Source organism: Equus quagga, chromosome 9 (genome assembly GCF_021613505.1).
Source record: "Equus quagga isolate Etosha38 chromosome 9, UCLA_HA_Equagga_1.0, whole genome shotgun sequence".
NCBI lineage: Eukaryota > Metazoa > Chordata > Mammalia > Perissodactyla > Equidae > Equus > Equus quagga.
This window is the reverse complement of record NC_060275.1, coordinates 14,131,420-14,150,698: the sequence shown is the minus strand read 5'-3', so window position 1 is coordinate 14,150,698 and position 19,279 is coordinate 14,131,420. Positions and strand designations below refer to the sequence as shown.

General features: G+C 40.0%; 1 protein-coding gene across 1 annotated transcript; it reads right to left on the bottom strand.

Annotated features, from left to right (window-relative positions):
- Positions 1 to 368: 368 nt before the first annotated feature.
- LOC124245088 (serpin B3-like) lies at positions 369 to 8,161 on the bottom strand. Its single transcript, XM_046672238.1, has 8 exons — positions 8,114 to 8,161; positions 7,321 to 7,511; positions 6,667 to 6,723; positions 5,278 to 5,406; positions 4,401 to 4,518; positions 3,157 to 3,296; positions 2,704 to 2,859; positions 369 to 1,197 (listed from the first exon to the last, which is right to left on the bottom strand). The coding sequence occupies exons 2-8, from the start codon at positions 7,483 to 7,485 to the stop codon at positions 793 to 795; spliced, it is 1,170 nt and encodes a 389-aa protein (XP_046528194.1). The 5' UTR covers positions 7,486 to 7,511; positions 8,114 to 8,161; the 3' UTR covers positions 369 to 792.
- Positions 8,162 to 19,279: the final 11,118 nt, after the last annotated feature.

Here is a 19,279-nt window from a genome sequence, read left to right as displayed (position 1 = left end):
CTGACATTCTAAGTTTACTCATTAATCTCACTGTATCCACGCTGTTATTCCCTCACATCCATTTACATCTTAATAACTAGGGATATATCTTAAAAACGTAGATAAAATGATCTCATTCTCTCCTTTGGACAACAAGTGAACAAAGCTGTAATGGCTTTCCATTTATTTTAGGATAAAATAGAAAGTTATTAAAGTGGGATACAAAGCCTTTCACGTTCTGGCATGAGCCTATGCTTCAGCCTCATCATGCCCTCTTGTATGTTGAATTTTCTTATTTATGTGATAATATATTTCTGAATTTTATTTCCTAGGTATGGTGGGCCACTTTCACTTTGTTAAAAAGAAAAATAAAAGGAAAAAGCAACAAATAATATGAATAAGTCACTTTTATGATAATGAGTTTCATAAAATCAAAAAATTTAGACATATATGTCCCTAAATATTACCTAAATTCTAGCAAATGTGGGTGCTATCTTAGTAAGTTTCATTATCAGATAAGAGTTTTGAAATAGCAGATATTATATTTAAAAATTAGGAGAAGATAAAGTATTGAAATATTCTTTCAGCTTATCTTGAACATTTTGTGCAAAGGGAATCATCATGGGGAAATGAAGTCAGTTTACACGTGTTTGTAGAAAGAGAGAGATAGACAGTATGCTTTCAATCATTACATTCTTGGTGATAACTATAAGATTGGAAAGGAAAAAGAGTTAAAGAGAACTAGTATTTCTGCAATCAATGTTTTGGAAGAAGTGTGAACTTCTCCCTAAGTTAGTAGCAGGTTAATTGCATCTAAGGGGAAGAGATTCTGCCCAAGAAGAGGATGCTGTTGGTCTTATTGTGCTTGATGAAGAACAGGAAAGGGTGATCACAGTGGAAACTTTCATAAATTGGTAGTGATGTTATACCAACTACTCCGCCTGTAGCAGCTGCAGCCTCCGTGCCCTCCTCATTCACCTCCACAAAGGACTTGTGTACAACTTTTGTCAACACGAGACCTTTGCTCTCTGCTATGCCCAGGAAGTTGGCTTCCCGTGTACTGAAGGCATCCACCATCCCCATGGACATCAGCACTTCCTCGAGGTTATAGCTCTCTTCCACTTTGAACCGAGGTAAATATAAATCTACTTCTTTCTCCCTCATATTCTGTGAGCTTGTCCACTCTATTAGTTTCTCAGCAGTGAGTTTACCTTCAAGCTGTAACAATGGACAAAAGGAACAATGAAGTGATTCTCAGTGGACATTGAACATACCTTAACATTGGAGTGAATCATGGAAACATTTATTTTAACAGTAAATGTAAGTACAGAAATTTTTCATATATATAATAAACTGAATCTTCTGTATAATACCTATAAATAAATGGATTCTTCTGTACTGTATATTATATATATAAAACATATATAAAACAAAAGAACCTTTAAATAAAATTATTTTGTAAGAGATGAACTATATGTCTCTATTTCTTAAGCTGCCAGCCCACTCCATGTTTCATTTTTTAATAGTCTTCTCTTATTAATGCCCTTTTGTACATATTTTTTACATGCTGCATTTATAGCATACAACATATTTTTATTCCTTTTTCTTGCTTTGCCTATTTATAAATTTTTGCCATATAGTTATATATTTCTCTAATCAAGTTTAATTTGTTACATAATATTACCATTAAATTGATATTCAATATATATATCTTTACTTGATATTTTTAAAGCATTCATTATTTTGAGCCATTTCTGTCCAAAAGCTGTTGCCTTCTTTGTATTAGTTAGCTTAGGATCAAATCCCAGGACTGGGATGTCATTGATAATGATTGCTGAACTAGAGGATGAATATTGTAATGGTCCCTCACATGCATTGCCATGTTACTTTCCCTGAGGATCTCCAATTTCCAGGGTTGCCACAATATATATTTTGGGTGTGGCAAGTTCACCACAACTTCAGCATCATCATCAACGATTATAGTAATTGCTGAGGGCCATTATTGGAATATCCTTACTATTTCAGATATTGTTATTGATATTTTTCACATTAACTTCAACCATTATAGCAGTGCTAAGAGTAAAATTTCCTTTTTTTTTTTTTTTTTTTACTTAGAGGAATGGGGCACTGAATGACTTTTGAGCTCCTAGGGACAGAGTACTTCTAAAATGAAAAGTCTGCATCGAGGTAAATCTATTTGCCCACTGTCCCCAAACCACTGTGATTTAGCATGCAAAATGGTGCATATTGTTGTTTCAATTTTCTTGGTTTTGTTTATGAGTGAACCTGCATATATTTTCCATGTGTCATGTTCATCTGAGTCTTAGTTTCCTTCTCTTCAAATGAATACCCTGGACTATATCAGAGGATCTTATGGCTGCAAAATATTATAGGTGTGTGCCTAGGTATATTTTTTTCTGAGCTGACATTTCATATTTTCATCAGAATAGTAATGAGACATCTGATGTTAAGATTTTCTATATATTCTTCCATATCACACTGTGATACTTGAGATAATTATTTTATGGAATGTAGTATGATGCCAGGTTCTCCTTAACAATTCTCCTTTAGACTGCATGCAGAGAAGAAAAGTACTGTATTCCTGAGCGCTGCCAGACATCACCAACACTCTGTGAGCACCACTTCCAATGAACAGCCCATACAAGCAGAGTGCTACTAGGAAATCGGGCAATAGTATGAAGAATTGGAGGTAGAAGCTATTACCTTCTGCAGACCATCCACTTCATTTGGCAGCAGCAACATCATGCTTAGATCTTTGCCTTTGTATGGTATTTCCAGGATCTTGGCTTGCATGTCCTCCAGTTCAGTGAAATTAAAGAAACTCTTTTGTTTCATCATCTGCACGGATTTGCTGGTATCCTGCAGTAATTAATGTGGCAAAGAAATGCCAAGTGAGGCATAATTCAAACAAAGATAATACTGTTGAGATACCAAACACATCCTTTTTCTAAGAGATGATCTGGGAAATTTGTGAATTAGAGGAAGAGTTTCTTCAAGTATTAGCAACCAAATAAAGTCAAAAAAATGAAAGAAGAAAATACAGCCATGTAAATTTTATTACAACCTGCAGTTGTACATTCTATCAGATATGAGTTTAAATTTAACATTCCATAAGTAACTAACTACATTGTCATCATAAAAAATTTTAGACAATACCTTGTTCAGCCAAAATTTTTCCTCCACAGTTCTTCTTTTTTCGAATTTCTCGTCCCACTGCCCTTTGAAATAGACTGCATTCACCAGAACCAGAATGGCGGACTCAAGAGAGTGAGGGGGAAACACATCCTTGATTTTTCCTGCAATAAAAAGAAAAACAAAAGTCCATCATAGAAGTTCAAGTGGTTTGTCTAAAAGATGCTTTCAAAGTTACAACTGATCATTAATTATTCACACAAGTCACCACTTTAGGGACTACTTGACTAATAGTTCACGAGGTAGCACTTTCCTCATGGCACCAGCCTGATGGAGTTACCCCTGATGGGGATGACTCTTCTTTTCACTGGAAAGGTGTTCAGAGTCTCTGTCTGTGGGGAACTTCAGTCCTCTCACACTAAATATTGATAAATGGATTTCAGCTACTCTTTCAACAAATCCATTCCCTTCACACTCTCTCCCTCAGTTCTTCCATACCTCCAGTCATCATTCCTCCCGCCCTTACTTCTTTTCTGTTTTTTTAAACTTTGAGCTCACTTCTCAGAGGAAGTAGGCCTTGGTTATTCTTTAGGACAAGTGGCACGGGCTCTATTATCTGAAGCATTTGCCCTGTGCCATCAGAAACCATTCACTAGCATATCTTCGTCTTCATTCTCCACTTTGAATTGCTGTACGTTTGGCCTCAATGAGAGTGGTAGGCAGGATAGGGGTTCACAGGATGGAGAGTTTGTCAAACTCTCTGCCCTGGATGGGGAAGACAGCTGGGATAGTCCCTGCAGGATGTGGGGATGGAGAAGTGGGCAGGCAGCTCCAGCGGCAGGTGACGAGGAGCCCAGTTTACAGGAGTGCTGCTTGTTTCCAAGTTAAGAAAGGAGACGAGAACCATATCTAATGTTTCTCTAGGAAACCATATACAGAAGTTAAGCTTCTGATTTAAAGTAAAGGATGAGAACCCAAGATGGGGTCTGAGCAGAATTTGGAGTCCACAAAGATTTTGTCATCCGTGGCCACGAGCAAACATAAATCTCCAGCTGTTTTTCTAGGCAGTTGGTCCTGTGACCCCTCCTGGGTTCCCATTGTTTCTCTCCATATTGACTTGAAACATTCCACCATCTGTAGTGCCCCCCCACCCTCTCTGCAACCTCATCTCTTCTCCCTCTCCCAGAACCCCATGCAGTGTCAAGCGCAGGGTTCATTCAGAGCGTGGACTCAATGTGTTTCTTTATGGGTGATCACTCATACTCTACCATTTGTTTGGCTTTCCACCCAGGAATTAATCTTCTTGCGATTTTCTTCTGCAGCATTTTTAAAATCAGCAGATTCCACACTGGCAAGGTAAAATTTCTTAACATTTTCCATGTATTCCTTTGAGATGGGAAGGAAGAAAGGAGAAATTGAGCAATTTATTATTAACTGTGTATTCTCAAGTTGCTTGTTTTCAATGTTAACAAAATATAGCACAGGAATCAAGACTCTAGAGACATCTACATTTTCTTCTCCACGTGTATTTTTGTACAACACCATTTTGGGTAATGTGAAAGGGAAGTACAGGCTGGCACAAGAATGAGGTCTCTGAAGCACAATACCATCTGACAAAGGCAGGAGCAGAAGAGGCTGTGGGTTGCAAACTGCAAAGCTTGTTTCTCCAAAGGAGATGGTGTGCTTCTGGGACTCCTCTCCAGTAATATCAACTCTTAAGGTTCTGACGTTTGCTTCTATCTTCCATCCTGGGCATTCAGTATTCCTTGGTATTTCCCCAAGACACATCAAGCCTGCCCATCTCATCAGTATCCCATTCACCATACATTTCCTGGGCCATTGCCCACCAAAATTCGTACTATGTGACTGAACAGTGTGAGACCATTAGGGGTATCTCATGACTCATTGTGCTATTGAGCCTGCCCTTTGGTCATAAAGTCATCCCTAAACCCACACTTTCTTGGTCGATGGTCAGGCTCTAGTATACTCCATTGGGTGTAGTTGTGGCAACAGAGTCTTGCACCCTGGGTAAATTCTCCTCATAGGGGTCAACCAGGCTCATCTGCTCACTCTCCTCCATTTGGTGATTGGAAGACAGAGGACCTAGGATGCAGATTAAAGGTGTGGCAGGCCAGTGAAGCTTACCTGACGAAACTGAAACTTCTTTTCTCCGTAGAGCCTGTTGGCGATGCTCAGCTCATAGGCATCAGTTGATTTCTTTAATCCCGTCAGAAGCTTTTGAAATTGGTGATGCACATTTCCCAACTTTTCAGCCTTCAAACATCAAAAAGTGAGCTCACTACATTCTCTGTCAATGTAAGTACTAAATACATGTAAATCTGTTAGATCCATACCTAAAGTTTGGTAACCCTGCAGATGACATTTGTCATTATTTCCTGATATTGGTGTATTTTATCTCAAATATTTTCCCAAAGTTTTCTATTCAGCCTCTTCCAGGAAATTATTTGCTTCTGTTCTAAATAATCCTGTCTTTTTTCTTTTGAACTACAGATGCAACACCATTCCATCATTGCATTGTCTTCCAATTGGTAAAAATGGTTAGGTTAATCTTGCCAGCTAAACTTAAGCTCCTTAAGGGCTAGAACCATTTTCATTTTGACAGCCATCAGTGTTATGAGAATGTTGGATTTGTGTATTTCAATGGTGCCATGATATGAGATGATATGAAGCCCTGTACACTCCCAGGTGGTATTATCTTGTGAAACCTGTTGACTGCGATCTATGTCTCTTCCTCATGATGGTCGTACTCCAAGTTAGGAACTGTATGTGCCTGGTACACTCCTATGGCTTTACATCAGTAACTTTAAACCTTTAGTCCAATTCAGATGAAAACCGGAAAGCCCAGAGAATTAAATAACCTCTCCTAAGAGAGACAAGGTAGTAGAGCCAATAGTTGAACATATGCCTGTCTGAATCCAGAACCTTCCACTTGCTAGCTAACCCTTTAGAATATTAAGGCTATAAACTGTAGACTTCATTCATTATTTTCCAAAATATACTTAGATGTATGCTTATTTCTGTTAATCCCATCTATGAGCTAATTAAAATTATATTGTCTTAGCAACATTATTTTGATTACTATGATTATTGTTATTCGATAATAATGACACATAGCATTTATTAGGGTTTCCCATAACCCAGGCGCTGTTGTAATGTTTGCATGTACTGAGGCAGGTCTTTCACTACTGCCAGTTTACTGGCAAGAGGTCAGTGTTTTGCAGAGCAAATGTGCCTGCCCACCTCTCCTGTTCGTGAATAGCAGGGCAGGAATTTGAAGCTAGTCTTCCAGTGTCAGAACCAATGCTTTTATGCAAATGCTGATCTCCTCTCAAGAATAAAAAAAAAATGAAATAAATAAGTATGTAATATGAGATGAGAAACAACACTGCTTATCTCGTGTATTTTGCCCAAAATTTCCCCTAAAAATGGACTTTTCATTGAGATCTCCAGTTTAAACCTTGACCCTCTTGGATATATGTTTCTCCTTCTAGAGCCAAATGCTCTGTGACTCACATGAACTGTTGTAGGTCTTTCTCTTGCGTTGTCTGCGACTTCATTAAAGTGAAGGACCTGGAAGAGAAGGGAAGCGGGACAAGAAAACTTTACTCAAAAGATCTGTCCACAGTGGGAAATTTAAAAAAAGAAACAAAGAAACCCAGAGATAAACCCAAACTAATAAACAGAAGAAACTTCCAGACCAACCGAAAATAAAAAGAACAGTAAGAACCAAAGGAAACAGAATAAAGAAAACTTCAGTGTAAGCCTTTGTTCCTTGAAAACTACAGCTAAGCTGGTTAATCACCAGCCACTTGAAAGAATCCTGATTATTCATTCAGGGCTGAGGAATCATGTGAAGATGTTTCCCATGGATTTAAGTCAGTGCATCACTTCTGCAAGTGCTCTGACGTTTAAGCCTCACCTCTGGTTGTTGAGCAATTGTAGGGTTGATCCCAGCTCCCCAAGGAAACCTAGGCACAAGGAAGCAGATGGGACAGGGCACTGGGGGAGGGCACATGCCCCCCCACAGCCCTGTGCTCACCCAGTTATGGGAATGCTCGCTCAGTCCCCTGTGCTACCTCTGGGGGCAACCAGATCTGTGAGCATCTGCACACAAGCCAACAGAGAAATCAGTCTAAACAGGTGAATGTAAAGGGAGCTGACACCTACCTTGCCCATTTGGAGCGCAGTGTTTCCTTGGGCCCCTAAGTACATCATGGCTAATGCTGATGTGATGCTGAGAGGGGAATAGAAGATGTTGTCCTTCTCTGATTTTTTGAACTGTTGGAACAGATCAAGTGCGAAGTGGGTGTTTGCTTCACTGAGTGAATTCATGGCGGCCTTAGTGTGATCTGGAACTCCTGCAGAAGCATCAGGTTCATTGGATAATGAGTTTACTGAAGGTAAGTTTAGTCTATAATGAAATTTTCTTAGAAGGAATGACTTATATGGGGGTTGTGGGATTCCGGCAGCTAAAGTTCTTCACCTTTTTACTTTTCAAGTCTTTCTCAATGTACATGTATAAATTTCATGATTAGAAGATTATCAAAATTACGCTTTAGAAAAACTTTTGTGAAAAATTAATGGAACTTCTTTGTCTTTCTTTCATCTCCGGCTGTCTTAGGCCTGGGTATTAAATGTTTTATAACAACAAGACCACGACCCATGTGGATGACATCCAGCCAGCTCCCATGAGGCAGCTTTATGCCTTTTCCTTCAAGCCTCCGTGGGTACCAGACACCCTCCCCTCCACCAAATGTGCTCTTAAAGGAGCATTTGCTTCACTAGAAGTAAATACATTAGAGACAGATAAATCAGATGAAGAAGGTGTTTCAATTTTTCCCTAGCAGAATAATTAAAATACAATCAAACAGAATGAATAGATGCATAATATTAAAGACATCATTTTATTATTTTCAAAAATGATTCATGCTGTTAAGCTGGAACAGCTGGAAGCACTTACCTGTGTTTCTGGAGGAAGCAGAGGTGGGCAGGGAGCCTGTAAGCCTATGTGTGGTGAATGGTGAGATCCTGAATATATACCTCTCTCTTGCCACCTCCCATTGCTCAGTGCTGCTGGAATTTCAAGTAAATCAACTTTTGATTTCTTAACCAGGCTAAGCCTCATCTTCATGAACATGAAATATTTATGAGAAAAAAAATCATGCTTATTGTTCTGTTACTGTATTTCCTTTTCACCTGCAGAAAAAATTGTGGGCCTGCAATCATCAGCAGTCATTGTCTCACATGAAATGCACAGAAGTGCCTTTAAACACCAGTCAGAATATAGGTAAAATCCCACTTTCTCTCATGCTCTGAGCTCCACTCACCCAGAAATAACCCCTGGAATAACCCTCTTTCTCCCCTTGGATGTTGAATAGTCTTTAAGGCTCATTCTAATGCAAACAATTAAAAAGCTTACATTTTCTATTTAATGTTCTAGAAGTGCTGTTCAACCTGTTGGTTTTGTTTGTAATTACTCTGTATATTCAGGAAAATAGCTCGAAGTTTCAGCCTAGAGAGATACTGCTGAGGTGTCGCAGCAGTACATGGAGAACAGGAATCCATTGCCTTCTCCTAAAGGCTGTACCTAGACAGAAGAGCTCCTTGTTACCTCCCCAGTCTCCTTGCAACCAGTCCCCGATTTTTCCTGCTTTTCTAAGGTCAGTGTGAAGGTCATTCACCTTGCAGTTAACACGCCCACAATGAAAAGAACAATTGATACAAACAGGGATTATTTGCATGGCAGCAGTCTAAACTTTGTTTTAATATGAAACAGAAATGAATCATTTCATCTCCAGAATCATGACATTTCTTTGTCACCCTGTCTTTTAGAACATCACCTCCAGATTCAGTGAATGAACGTCTGGGTCAAATGCTCATAAGAAAAAATGCGAACAAGGTGTTCTTTGAATGCTATGGTTAATTTCTTCCTTTTAAAATTTTCATTGAGGTCATGTTGGTTTTAACATTTAGTAATTTTGGGTGCACAGGTGATCAGGTGTTCAGACTTCTGTATAGACTGCAACGTATTCACCACCAAAAGTCTAGCTGTCATCCATCATCAGACATACGTGCCCCTTCCCTCCTTTCGCCTTCCCCCACTCTATTCCCTTCTGGTAGCCACCAATCAGTTCTCTGTGTCTGTGTGTTTGTGTGTTTATCTTCCACATATGAGTGAAGGCAGATGGGAATTGTCTTTGTCCATCTGATTTATTTTGCTTAGCAGTATGCCCTTAAGGTCAATCCATGTTGTTGCATGACATGATTTTGTCTTTTTTTTTAATGGAGAAGTAGCATTCCATTGTTATATATACCACAACTTCTTTATCCACTCATCCGTTGATGGGCATTAAGGTTGCTTCCAAGTCTTGGATATTGTGAATAATACTGCAATGAACATAGGGATGAATTTTCTTTTTGAATTAGTGTTTTCATGTTCTTTGGATAAATATATGGTTATGTTCATTGTCACGGGAGCCTTATTCTCTTCATTTTCATGCTGTTCCAATAAAGAGAATAATATTAAAAACTACTGGCTTTTATTGAGCAGGGATATCTATTTGCTCATTTACATCTTAACAACTCATTGAGGCAGGTCCCTTTGTTGTCCCCATTTCACAGATGACATAAGTAAGCCACACAGAGGTTCAACAGAAGCCCAGGTTTCTACTGTCGTGAATTGCATTGTGTGATATTCAGGGATACAGTCTGGCTCAGGACCCTGCAATGTGGATCCACCATCCCAACTGTGTCAGACAGACGCTGGGTTTACAAAGACGGTCTCCTTATGTTGAAATGTAGAGAACCATTTTCTTCTGCACTCTCAGCAGAGATGATTCCTTGACAGAATCCGAAGGGGTGGGGATGTATCAAGTGCTCAGCCCCCAAACTCTCCTCTGCAGGTCCCGCAGTCACCAGGAGGGAAGGCTGTCCTTTCAGGCACCATCTTGGGCCCCATCCTGAGACACCAAGAACTGTGAGTGGGAGTGGATTTGGGGTGATTTCCTCTGAGTCAGGGCCTCAGAAAGAGCGTAAAATCATGCCCAACTGTACATTCCCACTAACAGCTCTATCAAGCTGGGATTTAGTAAATGAGTAACTCTGAGAAGGAAAGGAGGTGGACAGAGGAAGTATTTTGCCACAGAGTGCACTGTCCCTGGAGGCCTGGCTGCGGCCGGGGAGAAGACTGTTGTTCCAGGGCATCCAGCCCCATAGCTCCCCTACCTCTGGGGTAGGGGTGTTTCTACTGGGGACCGACTTTCTAACTGAGATTTAATTTATATACCATAAGGTTCCCATTTTTAAAATATACCAGTCACTAGTTTTTCATCAAGGTTGTGCTTCTATCATGGCCTAATTCCAGAATAATTTCATCACCCCCCAAAGAAACCCCTCCACAGTTCTCCCCTCACCCCAGTCCCCGGAAACCTCTAATCTACTTCTTGTCTTTCTGGATGTTTCACATTAATGGATTTGCACAGTATGTTGCCTTTTGTATCAGGCTCCTTTCACTCAGCATAATATTTTCAAGGTTCATCCATGTTGTAGCATGTATCGGTGCTTTATTTCTTTTCATGGCTAAATAATATTCTTTTGTATGATATAACACAGCTTTTTATCCTTTCATGAATCAGTGGACATTATAGTTGAGTCCAATTTTTGGATATGTGAATAATGCTGATATGAACTCTTGTATACGAATTCCTTTTGCTTATTTTTATTTTTTAAATTGAGATATAATTGACACAACATTGAATTAGTTTAAGGTATACAACATAATGATTTAACATATATTTTGTGAAATGATTACCACAATAAGTTTAGTTAGCATCCATCACCACACATGGTTCAAATTTTTTTCTTTTTGATGTGAACTTTAAAATCTACTTTCTTAGCAGTTTTCAAATATATAATAGAATATAGATTAACCATAGTCACTGTGCTGCACATTCCATCTAGATCCTATTTATCGTATAACTGGAAGTTTGTACCTTTTGACCACGCTTACCCATTTCACTGCCCCCCCCACCTCTTACCTTTGGCAAGCCTTAATCAGTTCTTTGTATCTTCAAGATTGATTTTTTTTTTTAAGATTCTATTTTTTTCCCTTTTCTCCCCAAAGCCCCCTGGTACATAGTTGTATATTCTTAGTTGTGGGTCCTTCTAGTTGTGGTGTGTGGGACGCTGTCTCAGCGTGGCTGGATGAGCAGTGCTGTGTCCACGCCCAGGATTCAAACCAATGAAACACTGGGCCGCCTGCAGCAGAGTGCGCGAACTTAACCACTCGGCCATGGGGCCAGTCCCAAAGATTGATTTTTAAAGTTTTATTTTATTTTTTAAATTTCTTATTATTATGTTTTTTAGATTCCGTCTGTATGGACATAGTTCCAGACCATTTTACACTCCCACCAGAATATGGTGGGAATATATGTATAAGAGTTCTGGTTTCTCTACGCTTCTCCACCACTAGTTATCGTTGTGGGTCCTTTTTAATATCAACCATGAGTAGGGTCTCTAGTCCCAGCACACCAAGAATTCACAGGAAGATTCACCTACTACAAGGTCCCAGATGCAGAGAGGATGGAGGTCGGAGGCAGAAGGGAGAAGATGATCTGGGTTTCTAAAACTGAAAGATTTTCCCTGCCAGATCCCCCATCCCCAGGTCATGCTGCTCTTAGTCTCCTCTAACAATATATGCATAGTGATCCCTGAATGGGGTTGTCATGCAAAAGATCCTTGAGTTGAGACTGGATAGGGTGAGGGGGTTGTGGACTAATGGAGTTTTGATCAACTAAGGGGTACGTCAAGAGATAGGAGAAAATGCCGAGGGAAAGATGCAGGATGAAAAATTACAGACATGAGGAATAGGAGTGTCTCAGTCAAGATTGCACTATAAGCCACTGTCACTAGATAGGGCTGAAGTTCCTGGAATAGCAGCCAGATGAGTTTCTTTGTGCTCAAAGAGAAAAGGACCCAATCCCCACAGACAGAAGCAAGAAGCTCAGCCTGGCATGGAAGAATTACAGTGACAAAGTGGGATATGTGGCCTTCAAGGGGACAGACCTATAGAAGGAAGCTTTTGACCAAGGCTGATTTCTCAAGACTAAGCTGTCAAGATTTGTCACGCAGAGGTTGAGTTTGAGGAAGAGGCACTAATTGATAAGGATCACGAGTTTGCTTAAATTTAAAGAGAGTTTGGGTTAGTCCAAATGAGAAACCATTTCATACATTTTTTTCTGTTTCTGAGAAGTGCCCCTGGCATTTAATAGAGAGGATTGTGACATCCTGATGTCATATGGTGTCACTGAAGACTCAGCAATTTTCAGAAGTCTTTACATGTAAATTCTTGCCAACTTATGTTTTTATTTCTAAATATGTGCCAATTTGTTCCAGCAATCTAGACACATGGTAAAACTCAAGAAGAAATCACTTTTTCAGGAACCACCCTGCTATTTCTAATCCCTTTATAGGTTGGTTAAGAAACATCTCCTTTGTTTTCCTGAAGTATACTTCCTTGTGAAGGGCGTGAAGACTTGTCAGCATTGTTAAGTTGCAAATCTTAGGGGAACTTTTATTTCTTTCTTCTTACCAGGTATGTGGTTCTGTCTGTCTGTTAGAAACCAGTTAGCGGAGATGATCCTTCAAGCATCAATAAAAGAATATCTGCCAATTGCTGTATTCCCTACAGATACAGATGTACATACAGATATGTACGCTTTGAATCATGTGAGAATGGAGGTAATTAATTTTGCTTTAATTTTCGCAGGGGGAACCCATTCCACGAAGATTTGAAAAGATGTTAGTTAGGGAAATGGTCTCATATGTAGTTATATCATGGATGACTGAGAGAAATTCATCTTACCTCCACTCTTTCCCCATTCCTTGCCTCCAATACCAGCCAGGACAGTCCTCCTACTCGATGCTTTCAACCAAATCTAACCCTGTCCCTCGTTGATTTCTTATAACTACCACCCCTCCACACACACACACACACACAGACACTGATTCATCTTGGCTTTTCTGTTCTGTTGCCAAGAAATACCCATGCTGGCTCTCCCTTTTCCTGGAACTCCTCCTCTTCCTCCTTCCTTTATCTGAAATATGGATGTTACCCAAGACTGCATATTCCTTGATTGGTTCTCAGGGGCAGTTCCTCACTCCATCTTCACACCGTGAAACCAGGCAACTGGCCTTCTCTTTCTTTCATTCCCACTGACTTTTATAGCCATTGTTCTTTCTCTGTAAACAATGCTTTAGTTCAAGTTTTGGGCCATGCAGTACATCACTACGTTCCCACCTACCATCTTGTATGTCACTCCTTAATAGTCACTAAGTAACCTGTTGCCTCTATACCCTTTTATGGTTTTCCTCTTCATCCTAACTGCTTTTAGTATTCTGGGTGACTTAAAAACTTTCATTTCATAGGCAACAAATGGACTCCATTCTTGTTTTATCGTACACTCTAGTCTAATTTTCTTCTTTGTGAAAAAAGTCATTTTTTTCTGACCTTTTCTTCAGTGGATCCATGATCTTTCCTTATCTATTTGAATATGCCCTTTATATAAAGGTAATATTAATTATTGTGGATGCCTGTCTCTGGATTACCACCGGAGCTGCAAATTTCTGGAGGGACAAAGAAATTTCATTACACGGCATGTGGATTTGCTAGGGACTTTATTTTGCTTCTCCAATTCCATCCTTACTCTTTCAACCTCCTGTGGACCCAGAAGGTTGTAGGGACTCATAATCAGGGTCTGGTCCTCTAACAAACACTTGCATTTGTCCCTTGGAAAGCAACAAGAGTATATCTGTAGCTGAGGGAGGTCAGGGTGCCGAGTCATTTAGCTCCCTCTCAGGTCAGTTGCCAAGGGGTAGCTGTCTTCCTTAAGGGCCACAGATCCTATTGGGCTGCCTTTTCTGCACTACAGCTACCTTCTCTGGATTTTGGTAACCACTCTTCTCCTTGCCATTTAGGTCTAGGGGTAGCAATGTCTCCCCACTGTTGCTAGCCCTGGGATGGTCACTAGCTTTTCTTGGTTTCTCTTAATCCTGACCATACATTGTGTAGTCCCCATATTAAACTTCCCTTAATTCCCCATTTTGACTATGTCATTTGTTTTTTGTGAGGCCCTTGACTAACACTGTAAGTAAATGGCTTTAGGAAAACATCTTCAAATGGAATTCTGGAATCAGGTTGCTCACATATTGAGAAACTCTTGCTAAGAAGAAATGGGGCGCTAGTATCAGCATACAGCAGCATCAGATTATCAGGGTTGGAGGCAAAACATGCAGTGAGAGTGGAAGACAACGTGTTGGAGCATCAAGTGGCTGTGGCACTTACTTGCTGTAGTGACAACAATGATTATGAAGAATGTGGGATCTGCTGATTACTTATGATGGGCCTTGGAAATTAAATTCCAACTGAAATTTGAAAAATATTTATCATAGATCTTGACAAATAAGTCCTAAAAGACTAATATATTTTTACAGTGATAAGATGCTTGATCTTCCTAGGTCTGGAAAATGAAATGAAAATATCCGTGAGATTAACATCAGTAATACTGACAATTCTTCAATACTTAGGATTGTTGGTATGTGGAAGAAGAGCATTACTGATAAAATGCTAATGAAATTGTTAGTACAACTACTTTGGGACTATTTGGCAATATGTTGTTACAATTCACCAATTCTCTATTTAAATATATGCCCTTGATATACTCACATGGTGTGCTCAAGGAGACTTGTATGGGAGCAGCAACTGCAGTACAGTTGGCAAGGGAAGGACATAGAACCAACTTAGATGTGTATTATAGCAGAACATGAATAAATTACACTAGGTTCATACAATAAAATATCCTACAGCAGTGAACATAAATGACCCATATTCATGTATGAGAGAGCATAGATCTCCAAATATAATGTCCAGCGGAGAAAAACATGTTGAAATCTGATGTGTAGCTATCGTTTGTTTGGTGGGAAGAGTAGGAAGACTGATGATTGAAATGTAATTCTGGGAAATGAGGGGGCATGCGTGCTTGAGAAATGTGGAAATGTCAGTGGGTATTCTATGGTTTCTATTTGTGATTGATGATAATGAGCATCGAGAACCATCTGTTCTATATTTGATTTGTCTGAAGAAACACTGAACCACATCGAGAATGTGTGTGGTTTGCCCTTTCCGGCTTGAGGTTCTGCCAGATGAGTGCAGATTTCACATCTATTGCTGCATGCATTGTGGTCTAACCTCATTATACCTCTTAAACAATCCTGTTAAAGCCCATTGGTGACTTCCTAATAGCCTCCTGATAGCCCTTTTTTCAGTCCTTGCCTGTGAATTTTCTGAACTATCTGTCACTGTTGACTTGTCTTCCGTGGAATTCTATCTTCAGTTCTCCTCTACATCTCTGACTTCCTGTCTTCAACTCCCTTTCCACTGCCACCTTGTAATGCAGGCTTTTGCTTTTCCTAGGGTCTCCCACAGGCATTCTTCTCTCTACATTCTTCCTGGTCATCCATCCACTGGTACAGCTCCAATCCAGGAGTTTCCAGGTCCTGTTCTCTCAGCTTAGGGCTCTTCCCTTCCTTCTCTCCCGCCTCTGTGCTCCATCCCTCCTCTGACATCTCCCATCTCTAGGGCTGTTCATACAGCCCTGCTGTCCATTAATTTGGATTGATATTTAACATTTTGATGGTTGATATTTTACATTATTTTAATCAGTCCTTAGTTAAAATTTTCTTAGATAAAAATTCTATATCTTCTGATGGTATCAGAAAAATTACACTGCCTTCTACCTCTCCTGTTATGGAGCTGTGTTAATGTTTCAGTAGAATAAACATGCCTTTGGAACACAAAGAGAGATATTTTTCTCTATTCACCAAGTCTGACATTGTAACCAGGAATAACTGACTGTTAGCTGCTTACATTTGGATGAATGTTTCTTGAAGATTCATTTTGAATTTAGGGATGGTTAAGTAAAGTTTGATCACCTTATTTTTAAGGCTTCTTCAGTGATCCATTCTCCATACAATGGATTCTTCATTATCTTCTGTGACTCGGTAGTGGACTAAGTGAGTGGTCTCTAGCATAATGACAGAAGAAGGAACTTAGTGACAAGGCAGCTTTGCCAAGGTTCCTCTACTTTTGGGTGAGAAGTGACTTGCTAACCTCATTTCCTGAGCCAAAGATCTGAGCCCATCTCATCATCATATACTTCCCATTTCATTACTTCTGGAACCCTCCTCTGTATTCCTGAAGATGATCTTACCTTTAACATGTGTCTCCTCATGACTTCCAGGAGCATTTATCGTTACCTCCTTCAGTCTCCCAGTTGCATCACTTGATAAAACATGTTCATTAATTGTACTTTATGTAAACAGAGTTCTTCCTGAAATTCAGGGCATTAAATTGAATTTTGATCAATATTAACTCGATTTACAATATTGTTCCAATGATGTTTATATTTACTTCTTTAAAAATATTTTTTAATTGCTGAAATACTAGCTCCTTGCTACAGTAGATTAAGAGAATTCAGAAATGTAGGGAAGAAAATATGAGAGAGGACTCCTCCTCCACTCTCAAGTAGTGTGTTAGATTCCTAGGACTGCCCTTATAAAGTACAAAAACCTGGGTGGTTAAAGCAACTGAAATTTATATTCTCACACTTCTGGAAGCTAGAACTCTAAATCAAGATGTCATCAGGACCACACTCCCTCTGAAGGTGCTGGGAGAGAATTGTTTCTTGCTTCTTCTTGTTTCCAGTATTTCCTAGTGTTCCTTGGCTGTGTATTCAGTCTCTGCCTCCATCTTTACATGACCTTCTTCTCTGTGTGTCTCTTCTTTTCCTATAAGGGTACCAGTCCCTGGATTAGGACCCACCCTAAGCCAGTATTACCTCACGTTAACTATTATATCTGCAAAGTTTCTATACCCAAATTAGGTCATACCCTGAGATACTTGGTAGACTAATATTTTTGAGGCATACTATTCAATCTACTGCAGACAGCAATCTGATTATCCAAACTAAAAATTACGTAAGAGTTTGGAGAGAAACCATCCAGCTATTTTTCCATAACTGTAAGACACACATTTGTCACCATGTGGTCATGAATAAGTCTGAACAGACCAGACACTGGGAAATCCATAGTCATCAGGCTGTACTTCCTCATGGTTATCTATTGGGAGGAATGGGGCCAAGATAGTAGTTATTAGGACTGTTAGAGCAAATGGGAAAGTCATGGCACTGGCAGTAGGAGGGACTTCAGCAGTCTTGAAGGACCAGCCAGAATGGTACAGAGTGATTGAGGTCATGGCTGTTGTGGTACTTATCCGCCCAAGGCCTCATGAAACAGGCTTAGGAGGAGCTGCACTCTGGCTTCCTCATTGTTTTCTGTATCATTTCTGGTGGCAGCAATTGAGAGACCATGGAGGTAAAGTCCTAATTTCCAGGGCAGACATTGAGAGCAGAGTACAGGAAATTGACATGTCATGAGAATGGCCCTTCCCAAGTCCTTACAGGAGGGCTAGTTCCAAAACAAGATGTGATTAAGTACAGACCACTGCTGACCCAGTCTCCTTGGTAAGATGGTGTGTGTGTGGTTACAGAGAGAGAGAGAGAGGTGGGGAAGAAGACAAAGTGGAGGATGAGAGTAGGGAGGCAGGGAGGAAAGGAAAGACAGAGAGGGAAGTAAGGAGGGAAACTAGAGATAGAAAGAGAGAGTGTGAGAGGGTGTAGAAGGGAGGAAGACAGAGAGAGACAGGGAGAGAGAGAAAAAAGAGTGAATGTCGCGTAAGTGGATAATGGGTCATGGAACCATTACAGCTGACTGTATCTGGGCAGGAGAGGCTTCCTCTAACAAAAACATCTTCTAAAACAGTGGTCTTCAAGTTAGAGAAATCAAGGGTGTACATGGAGACTTTTTTCATTGTATGAAAATGTCTAAATCTCAAATGCGTATGTTCTCTTCTCCAAAATTTATCTGCCTGAAAATGTCCTGTGGCATTTTCACAGTGTCACAAATGTCACAAAATGTCACAGCGGTAGGTTTCCCAATTCTTCCACGTTGCAGGAAAGAAAAGCAAATTCTCCACCTACCTCAAATCTTATTTCAGTGAGATTTCCAGGAGCAACAAAGGCAACCCCTCATTTAGTGATTAATCAGGATACTACAGGCCCATCTGTAAGGCTTCTGCCTTCCCTGTTTTATAAACAACTCCTCTAAACTGTGAATAGTCCAATGTCAGAAGGGAAGTATTTTAGCTTATATTGAATAGTTATGAATTAAGAATAAATATAAATTAAGGCAGGTGGCGGTGGGAGTAGACAATTTTTCAATAATAACAGCCTGTTTGAATCTTTAACTATTGTCAGGATGGCGTTCCTCTGGAGACCAAAGTAGAAAAGCATCTCAAGAGCTACTGAACACTAAATATGATTTTCCTACCCACGAATTTACCTGTGACAAATTCTTTCCAAGCACTTTTTCTAACCACAAAGGTATGAAACTAGAAATCAACTACAGGAAGAAAATCAGAAAAGCCACAAAAATGTAGAGATCAAACAAAATTCTACTGAACAATGATTGGGTCAATGAAGAAGTCAAGAGGAGAGATCTTGTCAAGATGATGGCATAGGCAGACTCTGAACTCACCTCCTCCTTAACACAACCAGGTTATAACTATTTTTGGAAAAATTACCCTGGAGAGAAAACTGAAAACTGGATGAAAAGAACCTCCACAACAAGGGACAGTCCTGACTGAGGCAGAAGAGTCAGAAATTCCTTCTGTAGAGAAAAAAAGCCAGCTTCATGAGCAGCAGAGCTTCACAGCCAGCCAGGCAGGAACCACCCTAAGGTATGCAGCCTTCCCTGGAGGACTGGGGACCTTAACCGGAGTGTGTTAATCCTATGAGCATCCTTCAGACTCAGCACAACTGAGATGAGTATGGTACTATCTGGCTTCACTGGCTATTACCTGCGATGGGGGATACCCTCAGAAAAGTTATTGGATGAAAGCTGAAAGAACCAAGCTCTCTGAAGGCCCAAACACAAATTCACCCGTCTCAGAGAGCAGCCTAAAATCACCAGAAAGAAGACTGCACAGTCCTTTGGTGAAAAGAGACTCACTTGG

What these genes read in the sequence shown, in the direction of transcription:
- LOC124245088 (XM_046672238.1), bottom strand. Translation starts at nt 7,485, where the DNA reads ATGAATTCACTCAGTGAAGCAAACACCCACTTCGCACTTGATCTGTTC. An exon ending in CTGCGCTCCAAATGGGCAAG is followed by an intron (nt 6,724 to 7,320) that starts GTAGGTGTCAGC and finishes CTTCTCTTCCAG; the next exon opens with GTCCTTCACTTTAATGAAGT. An exon ending in AAAAATTTTGGCTGAACAAG is followed by an intron (nt 2,860 to 3,156) that starts GTATTGTCTAAA and finishes TAATTACTGCAG; the next exon opens with GATACCAGCAAATCCGTGCA.